At 53.9% G+C, this 21,130-nt stretch overlaps 1 protein-coding gene across 5 annotated transcripts in view; it reads right to left on the bottom strand.

The window, feature by feature from the left end:
* Positions 1–5,587: 5,587 nt before the first annotated feature.
* CAPZB (capping actin protein of muscle Z-line subunit beta) overlaps positions 5,588–21,130 on the bottom strand; it is a 133,179-nt gene continuing 117,636 nt past the window's right edge. For 2 of the 5 annotated variants that reach the window (XM_081056543.1, XM_081056541.1), the window contains exons 7-10: positions 11,859–11,924; positions 11,051–11,127; positions 9,510–9,622; positions 5,588–6,427 (exon numbers count right to left, since the gene is read on the bottom strand). In XM_081056543.1, coding sequence (XP_080912669.1) covers positions 9,520–9,622; positions 11,051–11,127; positions 11,859–11,924 — 246 coding nt within the window. In that variant the 3' untranslated portion in view covers positions 5,588–6,427; positions 9,510–9,519. Of the gene's footprint in view, positions 6,428–9,509; positions 9,623–10,219; positions 11,128–11,858; positions 11,925–21,130 lie in introns of all 5 variants that reach the window. The other 3 variants (XM_081056544.1, XM_081056542.1, XR_013993816.1) reach the window with 2 other exon arrangements.

The raw sequence follows: 21,130 nt of genomic DNA, 5'->3' as shown, positions 1-21,130 counted from the left end.
AGCAGAGGGGGCGGGGCTCAACCCTGAACTCTGGCTCCTGGGCCCAACCTGTTTGTCTCCCAGACCCCATCTGAGTCCACTTACCTATTGGCCATGACCCTGTGGGTGCCAGAGGACAGGGACCAGCTCCCCTCTGTGCTGGCCTGCTCTTGGCTCCACACACCCCACTTCAGCTCCTCAGGTCCCGGAAGCCATCGGGTTGGGCTGATGCCAGGTGGGGCTGGTCAGGGAGAGAAACTGCCTCAGCTTTTCTTTTAGAACATTCCTCTTCCAGCCCCAGAGAAAGCAAGGAGCCAGGCAATGGGGCCACAGTCTCCACTGGGAGGGGGCACCCTGGCCCAGTTTGTTGCCACAAATATTTGGCATGCAGCCCTCCATGCTCCGCCCCTGCTGTGCTAGAATTCAGGCGGAGGTGCACCAGCTCTGGTCCCTGCCCTCAAGGAGGGGAGACATTGCCACGCCCTGGTGGGAGGGGTGTGAACAAAGTGCAAAGTGCCATAGGAGTGAGGAGCCGAGAGCAGCCCCAGGAGACAACCAGGGGAGGCTTCACGGAGGAGTAGCCCTGGAGCTGAGTGTTGAAGGTGGAGGGAAGGGTGTGCAAAGGCCTAGAGGGGGAGCCTGGGGTTGCTTAAGAGCCTTGAAAGCCAGGCTGATACGACCACAGGGTTGTGGGGGCAGGGCCAGTGCAGCGGCTTGCAGCAGGTGGCTGTGTTTGGCTGAGGGAAAAGGAGGGAATTGGGGCTGGGGACACCAGGGAGGGGGCACCTCTGAGGTGCAGGGGGGCAGTGGGGGCAAGGAGGGCCAGTCTCCCCCAGCCCTGTCCTGGGGCATGCCTGCAAAGAAGCCGTGTGTAACCTGTCATGCAGCTGCCAGATATTGAGCACTCGCTGCGGGGGGGGGGGGGGGGGGGGAGTGCTGAACTGTGCACACATTCATTCCTTACCACCCCCTGAGGCGGATGCAATTATGCCCATTTGACAGATGGGAAAACAGGCTTTGAGGAATTAAGCAACTTGTCCAAGGTCATTCAGCAAGGCCTGACAGCTGACCCACATTGGGTCCCTCAGCTACAGGGGCCATCCCTCACCGGGTGGCCATTCCCGTGAGGCCATCCTTCAGAGTACCCTCCCTGGCTGGGGTCCAGGGCCCAGCCTCAGCCTCACCCTGAGGAGTAGCCCAAACCTGCTGGATAGGGGCTCAGGCTCCCTATCCACTGTCCTGAACAGCGATATCCACAAGCCCTTGGCCTGTCCCAGTGGGAGGTGCCCCAGGCCCCAGCGGGCTCTGGGCCAGGTCCGGTTTAGGTGCCCTTTGCTAGCCAGGTGTCTGGCTCCACCCAGGCTGACCTGGCTCCATGCTAGCTACCTGAGCCCAGGTGGCACCTTCCAGCCTGAAGACCTGGGGCTCAGTATTGCAGCACGAACCCCTTGAACTAGAGCTGAGTAGGGAAGAAGCAATATCACAGCTGCTGCCTGATGGAGTGATGGCTCTGGCTTCCTGGGTCCGCCCAGTCAGCTGAGAGCTGTGGTTCCTTCCTCCTCAGGAAGCCCCAGTCTGATGGGGAGACATGGGCCCTTCCCCCAGGGAGTGCCCTGTCTGACGGAGGGCGTGCTTGAGGTGGTTAAGTGAGGTGGGCTTGCAGGCTCACGAGCCAGCACCTAGCATGTGATCAGAGCCTGGTAAATAAATGGCTCCGTTAGCTTGTCCTCCCCACGTTCCTCCCAGGAGGGTTCCATTGCACTGACGGGGCCATGCTTGCAGGCAGATGGGGCCCCTGAGGTGAGAGGGCCCCAGGTGGATTTCCTTTCTCCCCTGTGCTCACACCTCGGGCTCCTTGCTGCAGGCAAGGGGTGTTAGGGTCCTCAGCTCTAGGTGTGGCCTGAAGGGATGAGAGCCCCTTAGATCCTTCCTCCGCCCCAAGTGTGGGCTCAGCACAGTTCTGCATTTGGTTTTCAGGCCCAGGCTGTGGCTATTTACCAGGGACCTGGTAAATAGTAAAATGTGGCAATGCACTTACCAGTTGCCATTCTCCAGGAGGGTTTCTCCCTCAGGATTCAATGGGGAGCAGGAGGCTGAGCCTGTCAGCCTCCAAAGATCCCTACCTTAGTGGGTTACATTTTAACTATTGAATGAGATCCTGTGTACAAAAATGCCTTGTACAATACCTGGTCACCATGGTCCCCAAATTTCGGCGTCTGGGCAGAACAGCTGGCTGGCAGGCAGGTGGCATTCTACAACAAAGCAGAAGGAACAGCCCAGAAGCCTCATCCCCAGCACCCGGCCCCAGGGGTTCCCCTGGGGGAACCAACCTCCCAGCCTGGGGTTCCCCTTGGTTATTTAGTAAAGCTGGCATTTTCAAAGCTACAGCTTTCAGTCCCCAAAGCTGAGAAAGGGGAGAAACCCACAACTCAGACCCTCTTCATCCCTTCTGTCAGACTTGGCTTTTATCAGAGCTTGATGGTGGGACCCCAGAGATCCCTGGTAAATAGCAAGGCCGAGGCCTCACGGTCTCAGATGGCCCAGCACTAACCGGATCAGGTTAGTGTCAGCCCTATGGCAGGGAGCGGGGATGGCCTTTTGCTTCGGATTAACTCAAATCAACCGGTAACTACTGATCAGTCCCCCAGCCCAATAACAGCCCTGAGGACACAGCTACCCATCAGCATAAATGCTATTGATAAGTACTTCCCCACCCCCACCAGGCAGTATGGGCACAGACTTCTGTTCACCGTCATATACCCAGCACATAGTAGGTGCTCAATAAATGGTGAATGAGTGAATGCCTGAAACACTGTCCCTCAAGTAGCCCTGAGTCAGTGAAGACAGGCATGTAACCAGCCATCACAGAACTACCAAATTTGTACACTTGAAATGGGTGAACTGTCTGGCATGTGAATTCTCTCTTTATAAAGCTACTTGAAAAAATACAAAATTGGCTTATTAAAATTGGAATGGGATGTTATGGGTAATGAGAACATATTACATCTTGTAACATTTCTACTCATATGTAGTCATTACAAAGTAATCTGAATGCCTAATATCCATGAGGACCTACTGGTGGTAGGTGCGAGAGAGAAGTGAAGGATTTCATTCACTAGACCAAAGAGAGGGAGAGATAAATATAATGGTGTAATCTATTCATTCTCTGGAGCATTTACTGAGCACTTATTCCAAACTGAAAAGTTTCTCAAAAAATGTAGCAACAGTAATGAGTGTGTATGTCTATGAAATATTTTAAAAGACATAAACACCAAGAAAATTCACATAAAACCTTAAAAATATGGTTCCACATTTAAATATATTTCAGAAACTTAATTTCTTTAAATTATGAGTTTATCTAAAATGTTTATATTCTCAACTTTGTCTTTTTAAAAAAGCTAATTGAATAATCCCAGTAGAAATGATACAAATTATGACCAAACTTTATGAAACAAGAAAAAAAATAGCACCAGCTAGTTCTAAAATATCTATTTACTAGATCACCTGCTGCCTAAGGGGCAGAAAAGCAAATTGCAAACTCAGTACAAAGCTCTCACTCCAAGTATTTGTAGCGAAGCAGATGTTTTGAAGTAACAACTTGACAAGGTGTGATTAAGTAACCTGGTTTTCTTCCTGAAGGTTTTACAAATTTCAGTTACATTGAGAAAATAATTATGAGATTTTAACTTCTATGTAAATTCTAGAACATGTCGTTTATATTTAACTTATTGTTTGGAATGAGATAGTCTTACTAAATTTTGAGATTTTGCTGTAGAGGCTTAAAAACAATTGCCAATTTAAAGATTCTTGGAATTCAAAAGTGGGCAGGAGAGGCCATCCAGGGGTAGTGGGGCTGAGCCAGAAGGGCCACGTTTCCCCAGCCCCTGCCTACCGTTGAGTGGGAGGAGTCGTCTGCATCTTTGGCTTGTGGTGAGGGTTCAATGCCAATGCTGCTCCAGGCCCAGCAGGTGCTTAACACAGGTGCCTTCTCTCTTCCAGCCGCTTGAGGGTCCACTGGTTACCAGGAGCGGGAGCACACTCACTCAAGGATAGGCAGGTTGTGGGGGGCCCATAGGAAGAAAGGAAAAGGGGAAGTCAGCATCTAGGATGGCGCCCAGGATTCTCTAGGGATCTGAGGAACTTAAGGAAATCTTCCTTCCCAGAGGGAATGAAACAGTTCCGACTTTGTCAGCCTCTCTCAAGTGAGAACACCGGAATTGGCTTAATGTGGGTCCTACAAGGGGGAGGAGGGAAGGCCGAGACTGCATTACACAGAGGCTGCATGGAGGAGGTGGCACCAAGGAAGAGGGGCAATGCCTGCTCCACCCCACCAGGTACCACAGGCCTATCACAGGTGGCTGCTTAGTCAATGATGGAACGAGGGAGTTTGCAGACAGAGAGCCTTGGAATCTGAGGTCCCAGGACCTCAGGAAGTGCTCCAAGAGCTGACTTGTCAAGACTACAGCAAAGAGGGCAGTGAAAGGGCCTTGGGGAGACAGGGAATCCCCGGTTACCCACCTGAGCCCTCACACCTGTAGAGATGAAGACCACCACCAGTAATGGGGTGCTGGTGAGTTCGTGGAGCTCAAACCACATGGCAGGCTTCTGCCACCCCACCTCACCAAGGCTGACTCCCATTGTTAACCAGCACCAGAGGGCACCTTCAGGAAGCATCTAGTGAGCGGACGGTGGGGTGGGCCGTTGCTGTAACGCTGCCAAACCCAGGGAGTCTGCCACCTTGTGGACCCAAAGGGCCGGCCAAACCTCCAGAGCTCCTTTGTGCCACTTCCTTAGCTTCCTCTGGTCTCAGGAAAGCCACGGAGCTTGCCGCAGCGAGAGCCGATAAAGGAGTGGCCGTGAGGTGGCCCAGGGACAGCCTACAAACACTCTTCTGTTCTGCCACTTGCTTCCAACTGCCCTCACCCAAGAAAACTGGTATCAGAGCCCATTGTTCACCAGCCTGACGTAGCACCAAAAAACAAGCAGTGATGGCTCCCACGGAAGATTCTAGAAGGCAGAGCAAGATGAGGCCTGGCATACATCACACTCAATTTCTGGGTTCCAAGTGTTATTTTTGGTCACATGATGGGTTTTTCTTCTTACCTATGTCTATCCCCATGGTATTTTGCACTCAATAAAGATATGCCCCATCTGGGAACTTTCTCCTCAGATCCAAGGGGAGTCGGGGTCGGGGGTGTCAAGGACCCAGGCACCTCAGACCAGAGGGGCTGGCCAGCGGTGGCCCTACTGACCCGCCACAGCTGCCCTGGTGTCAACCAGCAGAGCGTGGACTCTGCAGCTCTGTGAGGCCTTAGGCGCTTTACCGCAGCCCGCCGTTTCCTCACATTGCCACGGGCTCTGGTGAAGGAAGATGGCACCGGGTGTGTGGACAGACCCGCACACAGTAGGTGTTGGCTAAGATGAAAGGAAAGCAGGGAGCAGGGTGGGGAGGAGCAGAGATGAAAGGCCTGGGGTCTGTGTGGAGGGCCTTTTCTTCTCACTCCATGGGAAGTCCCACACTTCCTCTGCCCAGCACACCTGGGGTCAGCCCTCATACACACGCTTAGAAAGTGAGGCAGGCGAGAAAGAATACAAGGCCAGTGCTAACTGCGTCCCAGTTTCTTTTTATTTATTTTTTTGTTCTTTTTTTTCCTTTTTTTTTTTTAAGTATGGAAGCTCAAGTATAAGATGTAGATTTTTTTTAAGCTTTACAAAAAAAACAAAATAAAACAAAAAACTCCTTTTGCATTCCATAAAAATTGACAGAAAAGCACCTGGCCAGAAGAGCAGAACGGTCAGCAGGCCCCCCCCTCCCCGCAATGTGGTCTCCGTGGGACAGGGCCAGTCTGTGCAGGGCAATGCTGAGGGCCACCTCTCTTTTCTCCCCGAGCGGTCCCCTGCCCCACCCCAACCCCAAGCAACTCCCAAACACACGTGGAATCAGATTTCCAGTTTTTCTTCTATCTTTCACACACCAGTTATTTCATAAAATTTTTTTGTTTTACATTTTTTACACCAATGTAACAAAAAGGTGGGAGGGAAGGGGAGGCAGACAGACAGTGTATTTTATGCCTATAAATGGGTGGGGTGGGGGACAGGGAGCTGGGGCAAACAAAACACACACGGTCTCTATGGAAACATTTGAGTTTTGACAGCGAAACGTGATGGGAAGCAGGCCGTGGAGATGGAGAAGGGTGTTAGCGGCTTTATTCTCAGGGAGAGATGGCGCTGTGCAGGTCGATGAAGCAAGTTGTGTGACCTGTTGGAAGGGAAGGGACAAGGGAAGGGAGCAGAAAACAAGTTTTCTAAGAAAGGAATCTAATGAGTGCATGGCATGTCCGGTCAGCGTGAAGCAGAGGTTTAACATTGCTGCTTTCTCTTCAAAGCCTCCACCAGGTCGTTCTTAAGAGCTTCTTGTTTTGATTTGTCTGCAAAAGTCTGCACAGACCTGCCAGGGAGGAAAAGAACTGTTATTAGTAGGTTGAACAGGAAGAGGTGTGGCGGTGAGGGACCGGGCGCTGCTGTGCTGGGCCTGGCTCTGACACTGCCCACGAGAGCGACCTCCTGAGGCGAGGGTCAGGGACACAGGGCTGGGCAGCACAGATCCTGCCTGGAAGGAGAACAGTGCTGGAGGGGTGCGGAGGGGATCAGAGCCCGAGACCCACAGCCTCAGCTCCTCGCTGGGCACCCCAGGCGAGGTGCACAGCCCACCGCTGCACCAGGCTGGGGGTGGCTTAGCCGCCGTCCCCAGAACCCTAACCCACTGCTCTGGCAAATGTCCCAACGCACCAAAGACCGTCCGTGCTTGAGACCAGCTGCAGACTCAGGCCGGGGCCAGGAGGACCTCGCTGTAAAGCTTCACCCTCACCGCACCCCTGCCTGGCACCGGAAGCTCGGGGCTCACCCCACCAACGCAGGGGGCATGGCGCCCCACTCAGCGCGTGTTTAAGAACCAGTGCACCTGGGCATCTGAGCACACTGGGTTCACGGCCAGGGCAGCACGTGAAGGACAGGTGCTTTCAGGCTTCCGCTGTGAGGCACCGTCAGCTGTTAACTTGAAAAGAAACAGCTGACCCATCAGCCTGGCTTTCCAGAGGCAGCATGGGATTGAGGTAAGTGCCCTGGATCCCTGCTGTCAGGTCCTGTACTTGTGGGGAAATGTTAACGTGAGTTCATTTACACACGGGTGTTAATACTCTTCAACGAAGCTAACAAGCAAGCCTTGCAGACATTGTCCCATTTACAAAGTGTTTTTCACACACATTTCTCAACGCTCACCAGCATACTGGCGGAGGCTCAGGATTATTCCCAATGTATAGATGAGGAAACGGAGGCTCAGAGACATGCCCCTGGCAATGGCCCAAGTGATCACTCTGTCAAATTTACTATCCGACGTGTTGGTTAACCAAGAACTTATTAAACGATAAACTTCTAATAGTTTCAAAGCAGTGGAAAGAGGGGTAGAAAGCAGCCTCCCATGAATGCTGTGGAGAGCGTGCTCCATGGGAATCTCCTGTCCGATAGACACTGAGCGTGAAAAAGCCCAGGAAGGAAGTATCAAAAGGTAATGCCAAATGCCAAAAGTGGGTGAAGTGAGATGAAGTAGCACCCAGGAGAAACAACAGCATCCCAACATGAATTCTGGCTACTGAACCTGGAAAACTCATGGGTAGTAACCCTCAAAACGGTTAAGAGTGGAGTGGGATAGACAAGATTTTGAAAGAATGGGTATGTATCTGAAAAGATGCCCATGAGAAATCCCTCCATTTTTGGTTGATGCTGCCGAAATACTCATTTCTGCTATTTGCCCTGGACTGCCCCTGGCTCTGCAGTGGCCAAAGAAAGGGCTGGACACAAGCCATGGTGGCCCTCGGGCTCCAAATCTCAGCCAGGCCATCATGGGCAAAGCTCCCAGGGACGTTAACACGACACGTCCCAGGGAGGATGTGGTGGGTGAAGCAGCAGCTCCCAGCCTGAGGAGTGCCCGCTCTTCTGGGAAGGAGGAGCTGAGCACACCAGGCCCCCACCCCCCAGAAAGGAGAAAGTACCAGAGTTAGAACCAGAGTTAGAATCAGGTAGGAGGCAGGTTAGGCTTGGAACAGCTGGAGGCGTAAGGAGCAGGGCACTCATTGAGGGCACAGAGCTTGGGAAGGTCATTGCCAAGCAACCTCGAACCAACGCCTGGAGGGAGCGCTAACTCAGTGTGGGAAGGAGGATGTTTCCTAGACAGATGGGGTGCCAGACTGCCCGCTGCTGCAGAGGGCTTCTATGCCAGAAAGCCTCCCGTGTGTGGCCCTGGGCCTGGCCAAGGCCGTGGACCCAGAAGACCCTAGACACACGCTATAAGCTGAGAGGCAGGGGAGAAAACTACAGTAGCATGCATCACCTTAAAAAGGGTTTTCCTCAGTCCTGTGGCGGGTTCGTGGTGGTCCCACCATGACACTGGGGGCGGACAGGTGCCTCGGGCCTGAAGTTGACACACACAGCCCAGACTAATATGCTAAGTCCCACGGATGCAGAACGACTCCGCTCCGCCTGGTTACATACGTGCCCCCACCTCCCCCGCCCTGAAATCCCACCGAGCCTCTTCTGGGTTGGGCCCTTGGTGTCCGGTGTGCAGGCCTGTGGTAAGCCTCTAAGCCTCGCTCTGCACCCCTGCCTGGCCAGGTTTGCAAATGCTTTATGTGAAAACCAGTGTCCCCCGGGGATGCTAACTGCTTTCCTATTTGTCACAAGCTCAAGTCATGGTTCTCAGCCATTATCAACAAGCAAGACTGTTTTCCCTACCATCAGTGTAAGAGGACAGCTGCAGCTCGTTATGGGTGGACGGTTATTCTGGTCCAGGCAGCTCCAGCAGCAACTAGTTTGGGGTGCCATCGGCCCAGCCAGGGGGACTACAGCTCCCACTCTGGGCTTCGTCCTCAGATTTGGAGCGATACACCCCTTCCAAGTCAGCTAGCCCCAAACAGCCCATTTCCCACCAGAAGGGCTTATTTGGCTTCTAGAATGTTTCATTGAAAAGTTGGAGGACCCGGCTGCACACACAGCAGATTCGGGGAGGCTGTCCCAAAGCATGTGGGTGAGCAGAAGACAGGACACGGATCCTGGCTCTGCCGCCATCAGAGCAGTGCAGGCAGCTTCTGCTGGAGGCAAAGCTGGTCCCCCAGGCTGGACTTCTCCAGGAGCCAAAGCCAAAACCACCCATCTGCCCCACACCCAGCCCCGCCCAGAGGGCAACACACACACACACAGCATATGCGAGCGAGCGAGAGAGAGAGAACGAGAGAGAGAGAGAGAGAGAACACACCTCCACACACACACATGCGCACACACACACCCCCATATGCGATACGGGTCCATGTTACGTGAGACTGAGTCTACTCGTTAATGTGGCTGCTCACGGCCGTGAGCGGACACAGGGTTAGTGGTGGTTTAAGTGGCCGCGCGGCAATAGCCCGACCGGCAGGGTCTCAGTGGGTTGGTGAGTCCTGTTTAGTGGGGAGGGTGCTCGTGCCTCTCAGGCAGGGTACCTGGATCGGCCTAATTATCAGGCTGGATGTGGATCTGGCGCTGGGTCAGCACTTGGGAAAGCTCCCTCTGCAGCTGCTGAAACTTGGGGTTGTCAGGGATAACGTCAACAGATCTACAGAGAGTGTTCAGAGGTGAGCGCGGCAGGAGGGAGACGACAACATGAGTCTAGGAGCACAGGGAGGGGGGGGACACACAGGGCAGAAGGAAGGGGCGTCATCACGGCCACGGCCACGCGGTGTGGAGGCCGTGGCGCAGAGCTCTGCACGGACAGGTCACCGTGCTCAGGGCTCAGGACGACCACCCACAGGCTGGCTGCGTCTCTCCTTTCCAGCCATCGCCTGGGTTGGTGGGGATGGGGCAGTGGCCCCAGGGCAGGAGGCTCTGGGGACAGATGGCTTATGAAGCTGCAGGCTCAATAGTCAGGGGAGAGCAATGGTGCCCGAGGGGGGAATGAACCCCACCAGGGGCCAGACCAGGTTCCTTCCCCTCGGCAAATGGGGAAGGAAGGCCAGGCTCCACAGGGGAATCCTTGCTATTTCAAAACTGTATGAGGTGGAGACTAAAAATCTGTCTGCTCGACAAGTTCACAAGCCAGAAGAGCCCCCAGAGCTGCTTCCCGCCTCCTCTTCTGGCCCAAAAGGAGATGTGGACCCGGAACGGGGGATCAGAGGGCTGGTAGCCAAGGTGGACCATGAGCCCTGGGACTCACATGGCGTGTCGGGCTGTAGAATACAGGCTCCGTCTCATCTGATCCCTTCAGCAGCCCTGCCTGCCTGACCGGCCCGCGCCTCCGAGAGCAGCGTCTCGTCCAAGGTCACAGAGCTCAGGGTGACAGAGCGTGCATGAGACCCTGGCCGCCTGACTCCAAGGTCTCCACTGCCCCCCGTTCTAGCCTCCTGCTCTGCCACCACAGACCTTGGGGACCCAGAAAGCCCCTCTCAGCTTTCAACAAGCTGACACTGCGGAACTGAGGGCCCGGGGTGGGTGGAAGGGGCAGCTCGGGAGCCTGGCCACAGCCAAGAGCCCTGGCGGAGGGCATCCGAGTGGTTGCGGCCCACTCCTAAAAGCAGCAGAGTGAAGGGGCTCTTTCTGTGGGTCACTCTGCTGCCCCGAAACACAGCCAATCAGAGGAGCCCAGGCCGCCCGGAGGTCCGCGCTCCCTCGTGTGCCCTAGGGTCTCGTGTACAGGTCCCTTCAGACCTCAGGGCCAAAAGGGCTGGGCAGGCTCGTTAGATGGGACTGACACCTGGGGGCAGAGAGTAGACTGACTTCAGGGAAGAGGGCATCGATGGCTGTTAAAGGGAACACCTCCCAGATAACAAAAATGGTAGAGGAAGGAACCAGTATCTACTGAGAGTGTACACCACGTACAAGGTGCTTCACCTTTCAAAGTCTGCATAACAATCCTATAAGGTGGGTATTTTAGCCCCAGCTTACAAACTGAGGCCCAAGTTCATATGACTAAGCTATTAAGCAGTAGACCTAAGATTCAAATCTACACCTTTTCAGTTTCCAAAGCTTGCACTTTTGGGTACCTTACCTCAGCCCATTGACGATGTCCTTTGTTTTTCCAAAGTAGATCTCGTTCAGCGTACTTCTGATTTTATTTTCCATGTCCTGGAAGGAAGGTCAGACAGACATGACGGCAAACAGTTGGGAGTCCTGAGACCCACAGCCCCCAACCAGCTCACCCTGCAGTCCCTGCTGTGACCACAGGGGGGAGGCACACGCCTGCGCCAGAGCCGGTACAGCGAGCCCCCAGCGGATAAGACCCACCTATAGCTTGTGCTCTGTGCACATTCCCGCCCACGGGCACACAGGAAGCCAATACCCAGGTGTTGTCGGCCAGTGCTAAGCATTACTGGGGGCTGGTCTAAACCACATCAGCACCCCTCAGCCTTCCACCAAGTTGGTGAACAATTCTGTGAAACCGAGAGCACCTTCCCTTCCTCCAAACAGCGTGCTGAACTGAAAGCAGCGCGACTGAAGTTCCTCCAGAGCCCACTGGCAGTCCAGGGACCTGGTTCCTGTTCAAGCTCAGGTCTTGGCTCGCACCCAGTGGACTGGGGGAGACAGCACTTAGGACTTCTCAAGCTCAGCCTCTGGGAGCATGTGTTTGGGGGTGCGGGTTGCCATTGGAGCCAAGCCCTGCTTGCACCCAGATCAGAATGCTCCGAAAACACGAGGCCAGGGTAAAACATGAGGAGCATGCCACTGGCTGCTATGGAGTTGGAAGAAGCAAGGGAGAAGGCCAGCAAGCCAGCCGACAGGCTTCAGGGGCACATGTCACGTGCTGGGGAAGCAAACCACAGCTGCAGAAGCAAACAAGGTCCAGAAGGCCCCCTCACCTCTACCAGGCGCCCGATATTGGCTATGTGTGGGGAGCAGTCGCTCACAGTTTCATCTTTCTCCATCTGCAAAAGACAAAAACACTCCTCCAAGTCAGAGCGAGCCAGTGCTCCCTGAGAATGGCCCCCTCCACGGTTTGCAAAGAGCCCGTTCTTCCTGCTGGCAGCTTCCGAGACAGCTGCAGGACGTGCAAGACCACTTTCCCAGTAGGGGGACCCACGCACAGGTCATAAACAGCCCAGCAAGCAGAAGCCCAGCGTCCCCGTGTCCAGGGCAGATTCCGTGCTGCAGCCCTCGGTGGGGCAGACACCACATCAAGCCCCCAGCAGGGAGGGCAAAGGTGACTGCCCTCGTCAGGCACCGACTCATCCAGGGCCAACTGGACAAGAGGCGCTTGACTTGTCTCCACACCACCGCTCACGCACAGGCACAGGGTGTCGGTCCCGAGGGTGGGGTGTCCAACCTGCCATGACGCTGCTGTGCCTCGACTGGTCCTGTGATGTCAGCTACAGAGGGAGGGACCGACCACCCTGGGCAGCAGGAGACTCTGAGGCTCAGAGAAATGAAGTGATTTGCCCAAGGTCATGAGGAAGTAAGGGCAGACCCTGGGTCAAAGCCCTTCTTACTTCAGAGCCAAGTGACAGGAGAAATTTGAGCAAGACTCTCAACCCAGATTACAAAGGACCCCACAGAGCGGGTTTTGGGAGGAGGTGGAACGCAGCAATTTGAGTCTCAGAGAAGAAGGAACTGAGGATTCCCGACATGAGCACTTATTTGTGGAGGGTGGATTTCTCCCCCCTTTCTTCCTATGGTGAAGGATTATTCCTTTACAAGATTGTCAATTCCTTAAAGAGAGATCTATTGGTAAGCACATAAGTGTTCACTGTTACTAAACTGAAAACAAGACCAGGTAGCTAGCACGACCACTGCTATTGAAACAAGACGTGGAAGCCGGAATTGGTCATCAAGAAACAGGATGAAAACGTAAGAACAGTACCAGGAAGGCTAGAGCTCAAAATGAATTCAGACTAGTAAAAAAGGAAAGAAAACGGCAGGGAGGCTAACTTCCTTCAGAACCAGAACAGGGCGGATGGTCGGGGTGGGCAGTGGTGTGTGCATGCTCAGAGATGAGAGGTCTCTGCTGCTTCTCACCGATTTTTACGTCCCTGCCAGGGTCAGACAAATCTAGTTCTGTGCTACAGCAACCCTTAAAAAATCACAGCACACTTTAGAGGTGCCAGCACCCTAGGAAGGCAGAGGCCGATCCTACTTTCATAAAAGAAGGAAGATGAGCGGTGGGAATTAAACATTAGCTTGACATTGATCCAAGCAATCTTTGATGGGACTGTTAAAAATCATCTGTTGGCACGTTTTAAAACCTGGTATCCCTAGGAGCCAGCACGGGCTCGCTGTGAACAAGTTCTGTCCTGAGAATCCCTGATCTCCTATTTTGATGGGGACGCTGGGCTGGACGCCATGGCATTCTGCAGGACTGTCGACCTGGCCCTGGGCCAGCCTGTTTGCCCAGGATTCAAAGGCAGGCACAGCGGAGAGGGTTCAGTGGCAGCCTATCAACAGCATCAAGGGTTGAGATGATCACAAGCGTGAATGAGAACGCAGAAACATGGGTCGGCCACCAAACACAGCCTCTACCAAGCACGGAGTGCTTCCTGGGTGGCAGTCACCTTATTCCACTTCGTCTTCACAAAAACCTATTTTATACTCAACGATCCTGAAGCTTCAAGATGTCACGATCTGCCCAGGTCACAGCACCAGGAGACTCCAACGCCTGCGGTCTTCCTGCCTCCGTCCGCTGACCATTCACCTGGGCAAACGCAAACCTGCTCCTTCGACTCAGACATTAACCTCACTTGAGTACAAAATGGGGGGTAAGTCCCATGAAGAGACTTGTGGGTTTTAGATGACTTCAAGCTTGACTGGGACGCGGCTGCTACGATAGCTTTCATGCACGTTTAGGCACATAAATGAGACCGTCACTGATGCCCAGGTCAGCAGCCATAGGTCCAAGGCTTCCTATGTCTCACTTAGGAAGGCAACGGTCCCTCGGTTCTGTCCCGGCCCAGCCACACAGGCAGGGCTGGATTCAGTCGGGACACTGGGTTTTAAGAGAGCCATGTACAAGTTGGAGTTCATCAGCTTAAAAGACCTGAACACGCGGAGCCCGAGAAGTGGGAAAGAACTGGGGATACTTCAGGCAGGGCGGGGACTCAGGAGATTCCAGCAGTGGTCCGGCAGGGGGAGCAGACCCAATTCATGTCACTGCCCAGGGCAGCGAGGGAAGAGCACGGGATGGTAGCGCTGTCTACAACAGGCATATCTGCTCAGGAAGCCACGAGCCCCAGGTCACCAGAGGTGTATGAAGAGAAATGGGCGCCATTTGTCACAGATGCTACAAGAGGTGGAGAGTGACAGCCTGAAACCTATGGCCTCACAGGCCCAGTTATGAGAAATCTCTGCAGAATAAAGATGTCTGCTTCTGGCAAGACTGTGTGACTGAGGCCTGGTCAAATGGAAAAGAGGAAGAAACGCTAGAACAATCAGCTTCTCTGCCAACACTGGGCCCTGAACTGTCCCAGGCACTCTTCGGCCAGTGATCCTGGGGAGTCTGAATCCTCAGAGACTCCGAGAGTCCCCACAAAACTGGAGAAGTAAGTGCCCATGAACTTAAAAGTGACCACTACTCCCCATCATTAGCCCCCCCCCCCAGGTCTAATAAGCACCCCACCCCTGGGCAGAGCCTAGTGTTTGCTGGGACATCATCTGGCTTCAGCAAAACCCCGGGCCAGGACAAGAGGAGGGCGTACAGGGCAAAGGGAGTCAGGGGCACAGGGCTGTGTCTACCCATTTCTGAAAGGGATTTTGGACCCCAACACACCGGGACTGAGTTCTCTCCCCCGCCCCATGTGACAATGGTTCCTGTGCCTACCCAGACTAAGGGCTGCTCAGAGAGCTGCTCTTCTGGGCAGGGAGACGCCTGCGGAGTCTGACCCAAACGAATTATGTCCTTCCACAAATTAGTCTCCCTCCCTCCCCAGCTCGATGCAGAGGGCTGATTCCTGGCAATCCCAGGGAAGCGACGAGGCTTGGAGCTCACTGAGGACCCCATTTGAAATGAGCACCAAGAGCCCAAAGTGAGGCCAGTTCTGCTGGGCCTGCTGGCAAAGGGCTCTGGGCCATCAGGGTAAGTAAAGTCCCATGACCAACCCACTCTCTTGGAAAGGAAAGGCTGAGACCACCGGAGAAGCCACTGGATACTCAAAGGTAAAAGGGAGGGGCGGTGTGTGGAAGGGGAACGTGAGAAGGCTCGGTCTCTCCCAGGAGCGACTAACTCCCCTGGAGGACACAAGGGGCCCTCTAAGCCTGTGGCAGGCTGAGCCCAAGGAAAAGGCCCAGCAGGGACCGGGGGAGGGAAGGAAGGGGGGCTGAGCAGTGGGGCAGAGGCACTGGCACACACAGACCTGTTTCTTTTGCCCCCTTGCTCACAGCCCTGCCGACGCCCTCCACACCTGGTCAGGGTCAGCTTGCTGGCAATGCTGACCTACCAAAAACAGAACTATTTTTGCAATGATATATTATTGTATCCTATGAAAGTGGCTGCCGGAGCAAAATATTTTTATGTGCTGTGGCCACACAGATGTCCCACAACGTGGTTCCAACCAAGTCTGAAGTCAGAGGCCAGGCCGCCTGTCCCTATCAGGTGACTGCTCTCTTGTGGCTTGGACACGGGAAGGACATGGGCAAGTATTCGGAAAGTGGCTGTTTTCCTCAAAAATGGCGTGCGGTACCTCCCACTGCCACGTGGCACTCTCCAGGGAGAACCAGAGGGTGGGGCCCTAAAGGAAGCCAGCCCCCGCTCTGGAGCCTGGGGAGCGAGGGCCTGGGCCTGTCCGGGCTTTGATTTTCTTGCCTCTACCTTGTACTAAGTGAGACACATCTGCCCAATGCACAGAACGGCAGCTCCATCCCCAGGACTTCCGGTCCCGGCTCTCGGGCAGAAGCCGGCAGCACACTCCTCGTTATGGAGCTGAGCTCGGGTGGGGCTGGGACCTAATATGCTGTGAAGCTGTATCAGAAGACAGTGGTCAGCCAGCCTCTTGATGAAAGTTTGGTTTGCCCAGTTTCAGACAATTTTATTTGGGCCTAAAACTATATATATTCGAGAAGATGGAAGTGTCGGCTTGTGAGATATGTGACGGTACCAGCAGTAACATTAATCGCTATTATTCATTGAGCAATACACTGTGTGTCAGAAAGGTTCTGTGTTTCTACTCTAAAGCCAGCTCTCCAAATAGGCATTACTGTATTAGCTCCACGGCGAGCATGCCGTGAGTTTCAGAGGAGGGAAGTGGTCTCTGCAGGTCACATAACTGGAAAGTGACTAGGCTAGGGTCTGAACCAAGGTCTGGGGGATTCCAAAACCTGTTTTCTTCCAAGAAACCTCTTCATTTGCTTAACTTCATCCACATTCTTTACCAAAAAAAATCAAGGCCAAACCACACTCCAGGGTTGGAAATTCTAAGCAGCCTCTATCCCTGACTCATCAGGCTCCCTCTGCGCCCCCCCCCCACCCCCCGGATCTCAGGTCCCTTCTCCTGCTGATATTCACAGTGGGACAGTCGCAGGGAGGCAGTCTCCCATACCAGCTTTTCTTCAACCAGACCCTGGGTCACTCCACTCAAGGTCATCTGACCAATACCAAACGTCCCCTAGAAGCCACAGTGCTGAAGCATTGCCACCCTGAACCCAGGTCACCTCCTAGATAGAACACAAGGGGCACAGCTGTCGCTGTGCTTTCCCAGTGAGCACCTGGTGCTGGGTGCAGCCCTTCTGAGTTCCCCTACACCTGGAAGGAAAGCCACAGGCCTCTTCAGCCCTGAAACATACTGCCCTGCCTAATGGCCAAGTGCGAGTCAAAGGATTTCCCTGCGGTGACACTCAGGCAGGCGTCTCTGCTGGACTTCTGCTTTTACATCACCAGCGTCTATTCCTGAGCTGGGAAGAGAGCTCGGCTTGCAAATGACCGGCCTAATCTCCCCACTTGGCAAAACATTCCACCTTCGTTTCTAAATATTTAGAATCTGAAAAAAATATCAAATGAACATCTGCAGGGCCTGTCCCTGGACTGGAAACCTTGCATCTCTTTCCAGAGATTTATGGTTTTGCCTCTTTCCCACGTCTCCAGCTGCCACACACAAGTGACCTCTCAATGCAACTTCCTTTTCAACAGGTTGGTACTTGGCTGGCTCCACAGGCTTCCCAGTGGGGCCTCGATGGCAGCCCGCCAGAAGGCACGTTCCGCCCTCCTGCATGGAAGGATGGCACCATCTGGCTGAGATGAGCTTCCCCACAGACCACTGCTCACCTTTCCTCCCACAGCTGCAGTCATCTGCCAAAGCACTTGGTCTGCTTCGCTTTCCAGCTTGTATCCCTACGGAACACATTCTGGTGGGGGTGGGGGAAGGAAAGGCCAAAGTGGAGGGGACGGGGTGAGGGCGCTGAGGGAGCGTGGCCTGGGGTGCACGTGGTCTGCGCCCACTGGGGTGTGTCATGACCAGGTGGGAAACGCAGCTCAAGTAATAAGTCATCGTTCAATTTACCCACAATTTAAAGAAAGCTGGTAAGAGCTCCATTTCATTCACTTGTACGCCCATAAGCCAGCTAAACAGAAAGGAGGGGCCTGGGGGCAAGGCCTGGAATGTCTGAGGAGGGCCTCCAGCAAGCCTAAGCCTCGTGTCCTCAAGATGGGGCACGGGGGACAGGAAGTGGGGGAGGCCCTGGGGGCCACGCCCAGAGAAAGGCAATGCAGGCCGCTGCTCAGGCTAGGAAGCTCTGTGTTGCTGAGCAGTGGCCCCTCCAACTCAGGGGTGGTGGTGGCATGTGTAACTCAGCCTGCTGTCTGGACTCTGTGCTGGACGTGAAGCTGGGAGAATCGGGAGCCCTCAGTCCTGCCTGCGCACCCCTGCTGAGGTGTACCCCGATCGCAGGCCAGGGATGGCCAGCAGGGCTGGCACGGTGGGCCTGGGAAGACAGCGTCTTCCCTCCTGTCACACATGTGGCAAGAGGAAGGCAATGAAGCCTAGTTTCCAGAGGAAAAGCCGAGGCCTGGGTCACCACAAGTGGGGCTTAATGGAGGAACTCAAGTGAGGAAGACTCATCTCACCCCCGTCGCTCACCCCAATCCTGGGAGCACCCCAAGCGTCGATCACTCTACTCCAAAATGTCTCCTGGCCTGTCCCTCCTTTTCTACTTCTGCCTTTGCCTTTCTTGGTTATTTCTTGCCTTGAGGCTGACACCAACTCCTTCATCGACTTCCTGACCACAGGCTTGTTCCCTCCGGCCCTCTGGGGCTGCCCCCAGCCAGGCCCTGATTCCCTCTCTCCTGGGTGACTGTAACAGCCTCATTCTGCAAACACACCCTTCGTGTCAGCCGGCAGAGCCATCTTTTGAAAACACAAATCTGATCAGATCAGTCCACCACCTAAAAACCTTAAAACCCTCCTCGCTACCTGTGGTGGTGAATAGGGCTCGTGTGGTCAGCTTGTTTTCCTACAGAATAAGGTGACAGGCACCCACAGGGTGGTGGGGCTGAGCACACTCCCAGGAGGCATGACCCCTCCACGGACTCCACCGTTCCTGGCCTGCCTGTTTCTGGGGCCACTGGTCCACTGCAGCTGCCCAAGCTGCTGTGGGAGGGGCTACCAGCAGAACATCAATGGGTGCTCCGAGGGCAGTGTGCCCTCTCACTGAGCTGAATGCTCTGTGCATTTCTGTGCAAATGTGGACTTAGCACCTACTGGATGCCGGGCACAGGGGACAGATTAAGACCAAAAAAAATGTAGTGTGATAGGAAGCAGCCTGTTTTTTTTCCTAGGCAGACAAATCTGTGTTCAAATCCTGGCTCTGCCTCCTACTAGATAAATCACCACAAGCAAATTACTTAACAGCTTGAACCTGTTTCCTCACCTGTTACGTGGGAATGACTATCTTGCTTACAATCTAATCCAAGGAGACAGCCGGCACAACCATGCGTGTTCACTTTTTTTTTTTTTACAAACCACGCAACAAATTGCATAGCTACTCCGCCATCTTGCCCAGAACTCTCGCAGGTCCACCCTTTATCACTGATTTGCTCAACTTGTCTGAAACCCCTTTGTCTCCCATCCAAGGCAACCACAGACGCCTCTCCTCCAAGGTTCATCCGGGACACAGAGCTAACCCACAGCTCTCATTTCCCGTTTGCTCAGAGGCTGTACATCGTTAACTGAGACTTGTCTCCCTCATTGCTTCCCTGCCCCTCCCTTTCCAGTTACTTACATTGGAAACCTGCCCCAGCTCTAATGCACCTCAGATGAGTTATGTGGCCGGCCTTAGGATGATGACAGAAGCATGAATTTCCTCATTAAAGCCCAAGAGCACAAGGCAATCCAAACAAGGCCCGTGGCCCCGGCCCGGTGTGCTGAGGACAGCCACTCATCAGGCCTGTGTTTGGCTTGGCAGGAGGCACTGCTCACGGCAAGCCGGAACCAGACCCTGGCCATGGGTTGACAGCTCTGATTTAAACTATTAGGAAGGCTGAGGATTAAATATTTGTCCAGGTCACTGTAAACCGGGTGGAATTATAAACAGTTCAGAGCGGTAAGCGATGCAGGAAACAGTCTCCGGATACAAATTTGGGACTTTCCACCATTGCCCAGGTGGCAGGGGGTGGGGGCGGCAGGCTGTGGTAGAACTGGCTGCCTGGTGGCTCGGCTGCCCCTCGCCGGTCAACGGTTCCTGGAAGACCAGGGCCCATTTCCATGCAAAACAACGGGCTCTGCCCCAGGGAGCACTGCCTTGGTGCTGGGGTGGCATGGGGACAGCCTTGCCCAGAGGCCAGAGCAGGAGATCCCCAAGCTCCCTGGTGGTTTCAGGCCCCTGAGACACAGCAGAGGCGGTGGAGGTTTGGCATGGAGGCTCCGAAACACATCCTAAGCGCCCTGGCCAACAACAGTCGCCTTGCATGGCGATCTTCCAAATGCGTGAAGATGCTTTTGTGACTAGAACGCAAAGTCACTGAGAAGAGTGACTAAGTTGATCCTTTCTGGCGTATACCTGAAGCCCCCTATCGCACTGCACTGGCACCAGGCCTGGCCCTGGGGTAGGGCTGGCAAGGAGGCTGAACGTGGGCCCTTAACCAAGGGTCTCAGCCCTCAAACCTGCTTAGATGCCGAAGGTGGCATCTGAAGTACACGTTAAGATAAATCTGCTCCGGAAGGCAGCGCCTTCCAGTCCGAGCTCTCAGTTCAGCTTAGACACACCTACACCTGGAGGGTCATCCTGGAGAGGTGCTAATGATACCGAAGCAAGAGACAGGCATGTAGTAGCTGCGATATTGTGATTTCTACGAAACACATATTTGTCATTCAGAGGACCAAAATATACTTCTCATACATATTTGGTGGTCATCCCGTTCCTGGCTCACAGCTCCCCAAACCCTTGGAACTTCCTGAGCGGTAAGAGTAATAGGAGCATCTTTTGTTATAATATTTGATCTCTTGTCCTCAGTTACTAAAAAAAACACACAAAAAAGCTTCAGAGCCATAAAGGTGAAAGGGGTGTCTTATTGTTCATAATAAGGCCCTCTTCATATAACTGGGTTTACGCCAATGAGGTGACTTTGGGAAACACCTAAGGACGGGGGCTGGTTGCCAGGAAAACTGACCATGAGTAGAGGGGGGAACTTTCAGTCACACTCATGATTTCCAGGGAGTGGAGAAGGGCTAGTGGTTGAATCAATCACCCATGGCCAATGAATTAATCAATCATGTCTGTGCAAGGAAGCCGGAAGCCTCCATAAAAATCCACAAAGGACGGGGTTCGGAGAGCTTCCAGGATGGGAACCAGAATGCTTCCAAGTGCCACCATGCCAGGCCCAAAACTCCAGGAGGACAGAAGCTCCTTTGGCGCCTCGCCCAATGTATCTTTTCATCTGGCTGTTGATCTGTACCCTTTAACATCCTCTGTAATAAACCAGCAATCTAGTGAGTAAACGGGTTTCTTGAGCTCTGCAAGCCGCTCTAGTAAATTAATTGAACCCAAGGAAGGTTTTGTGGGAACCTCTGTTTCATAGCTGGTCGATCAGAAGGGCGCATGGCAATCTGGACTTGCAATTAACAACCGAAGGTATTGGGGCGAGGGGCTGGGGGAGTGACCTGCACCAGTCTTGTAGAACTGAGCCATCAACCTGTGGGATCTGACGTGTCTCCACGTA

The sequence above is a fragment of the Rhinolophus hipposideros genome (genome assembly GCF_964194185.1).
Source record: "Rhinolophus hipposideros genome assembly, chromosome: 8".
Taxonomy (NCBI): Eukaryota; Metazoa; Chordata; class Mammalia; order Chiroptera; family Rhinolophidae; genus Rhinolophus; species Rhinolophus hipposideros.
Note: the sequence above shows the minus strand (reverse complement) of the source record. Positions and strands in the feature narration are given on the sequence as shown.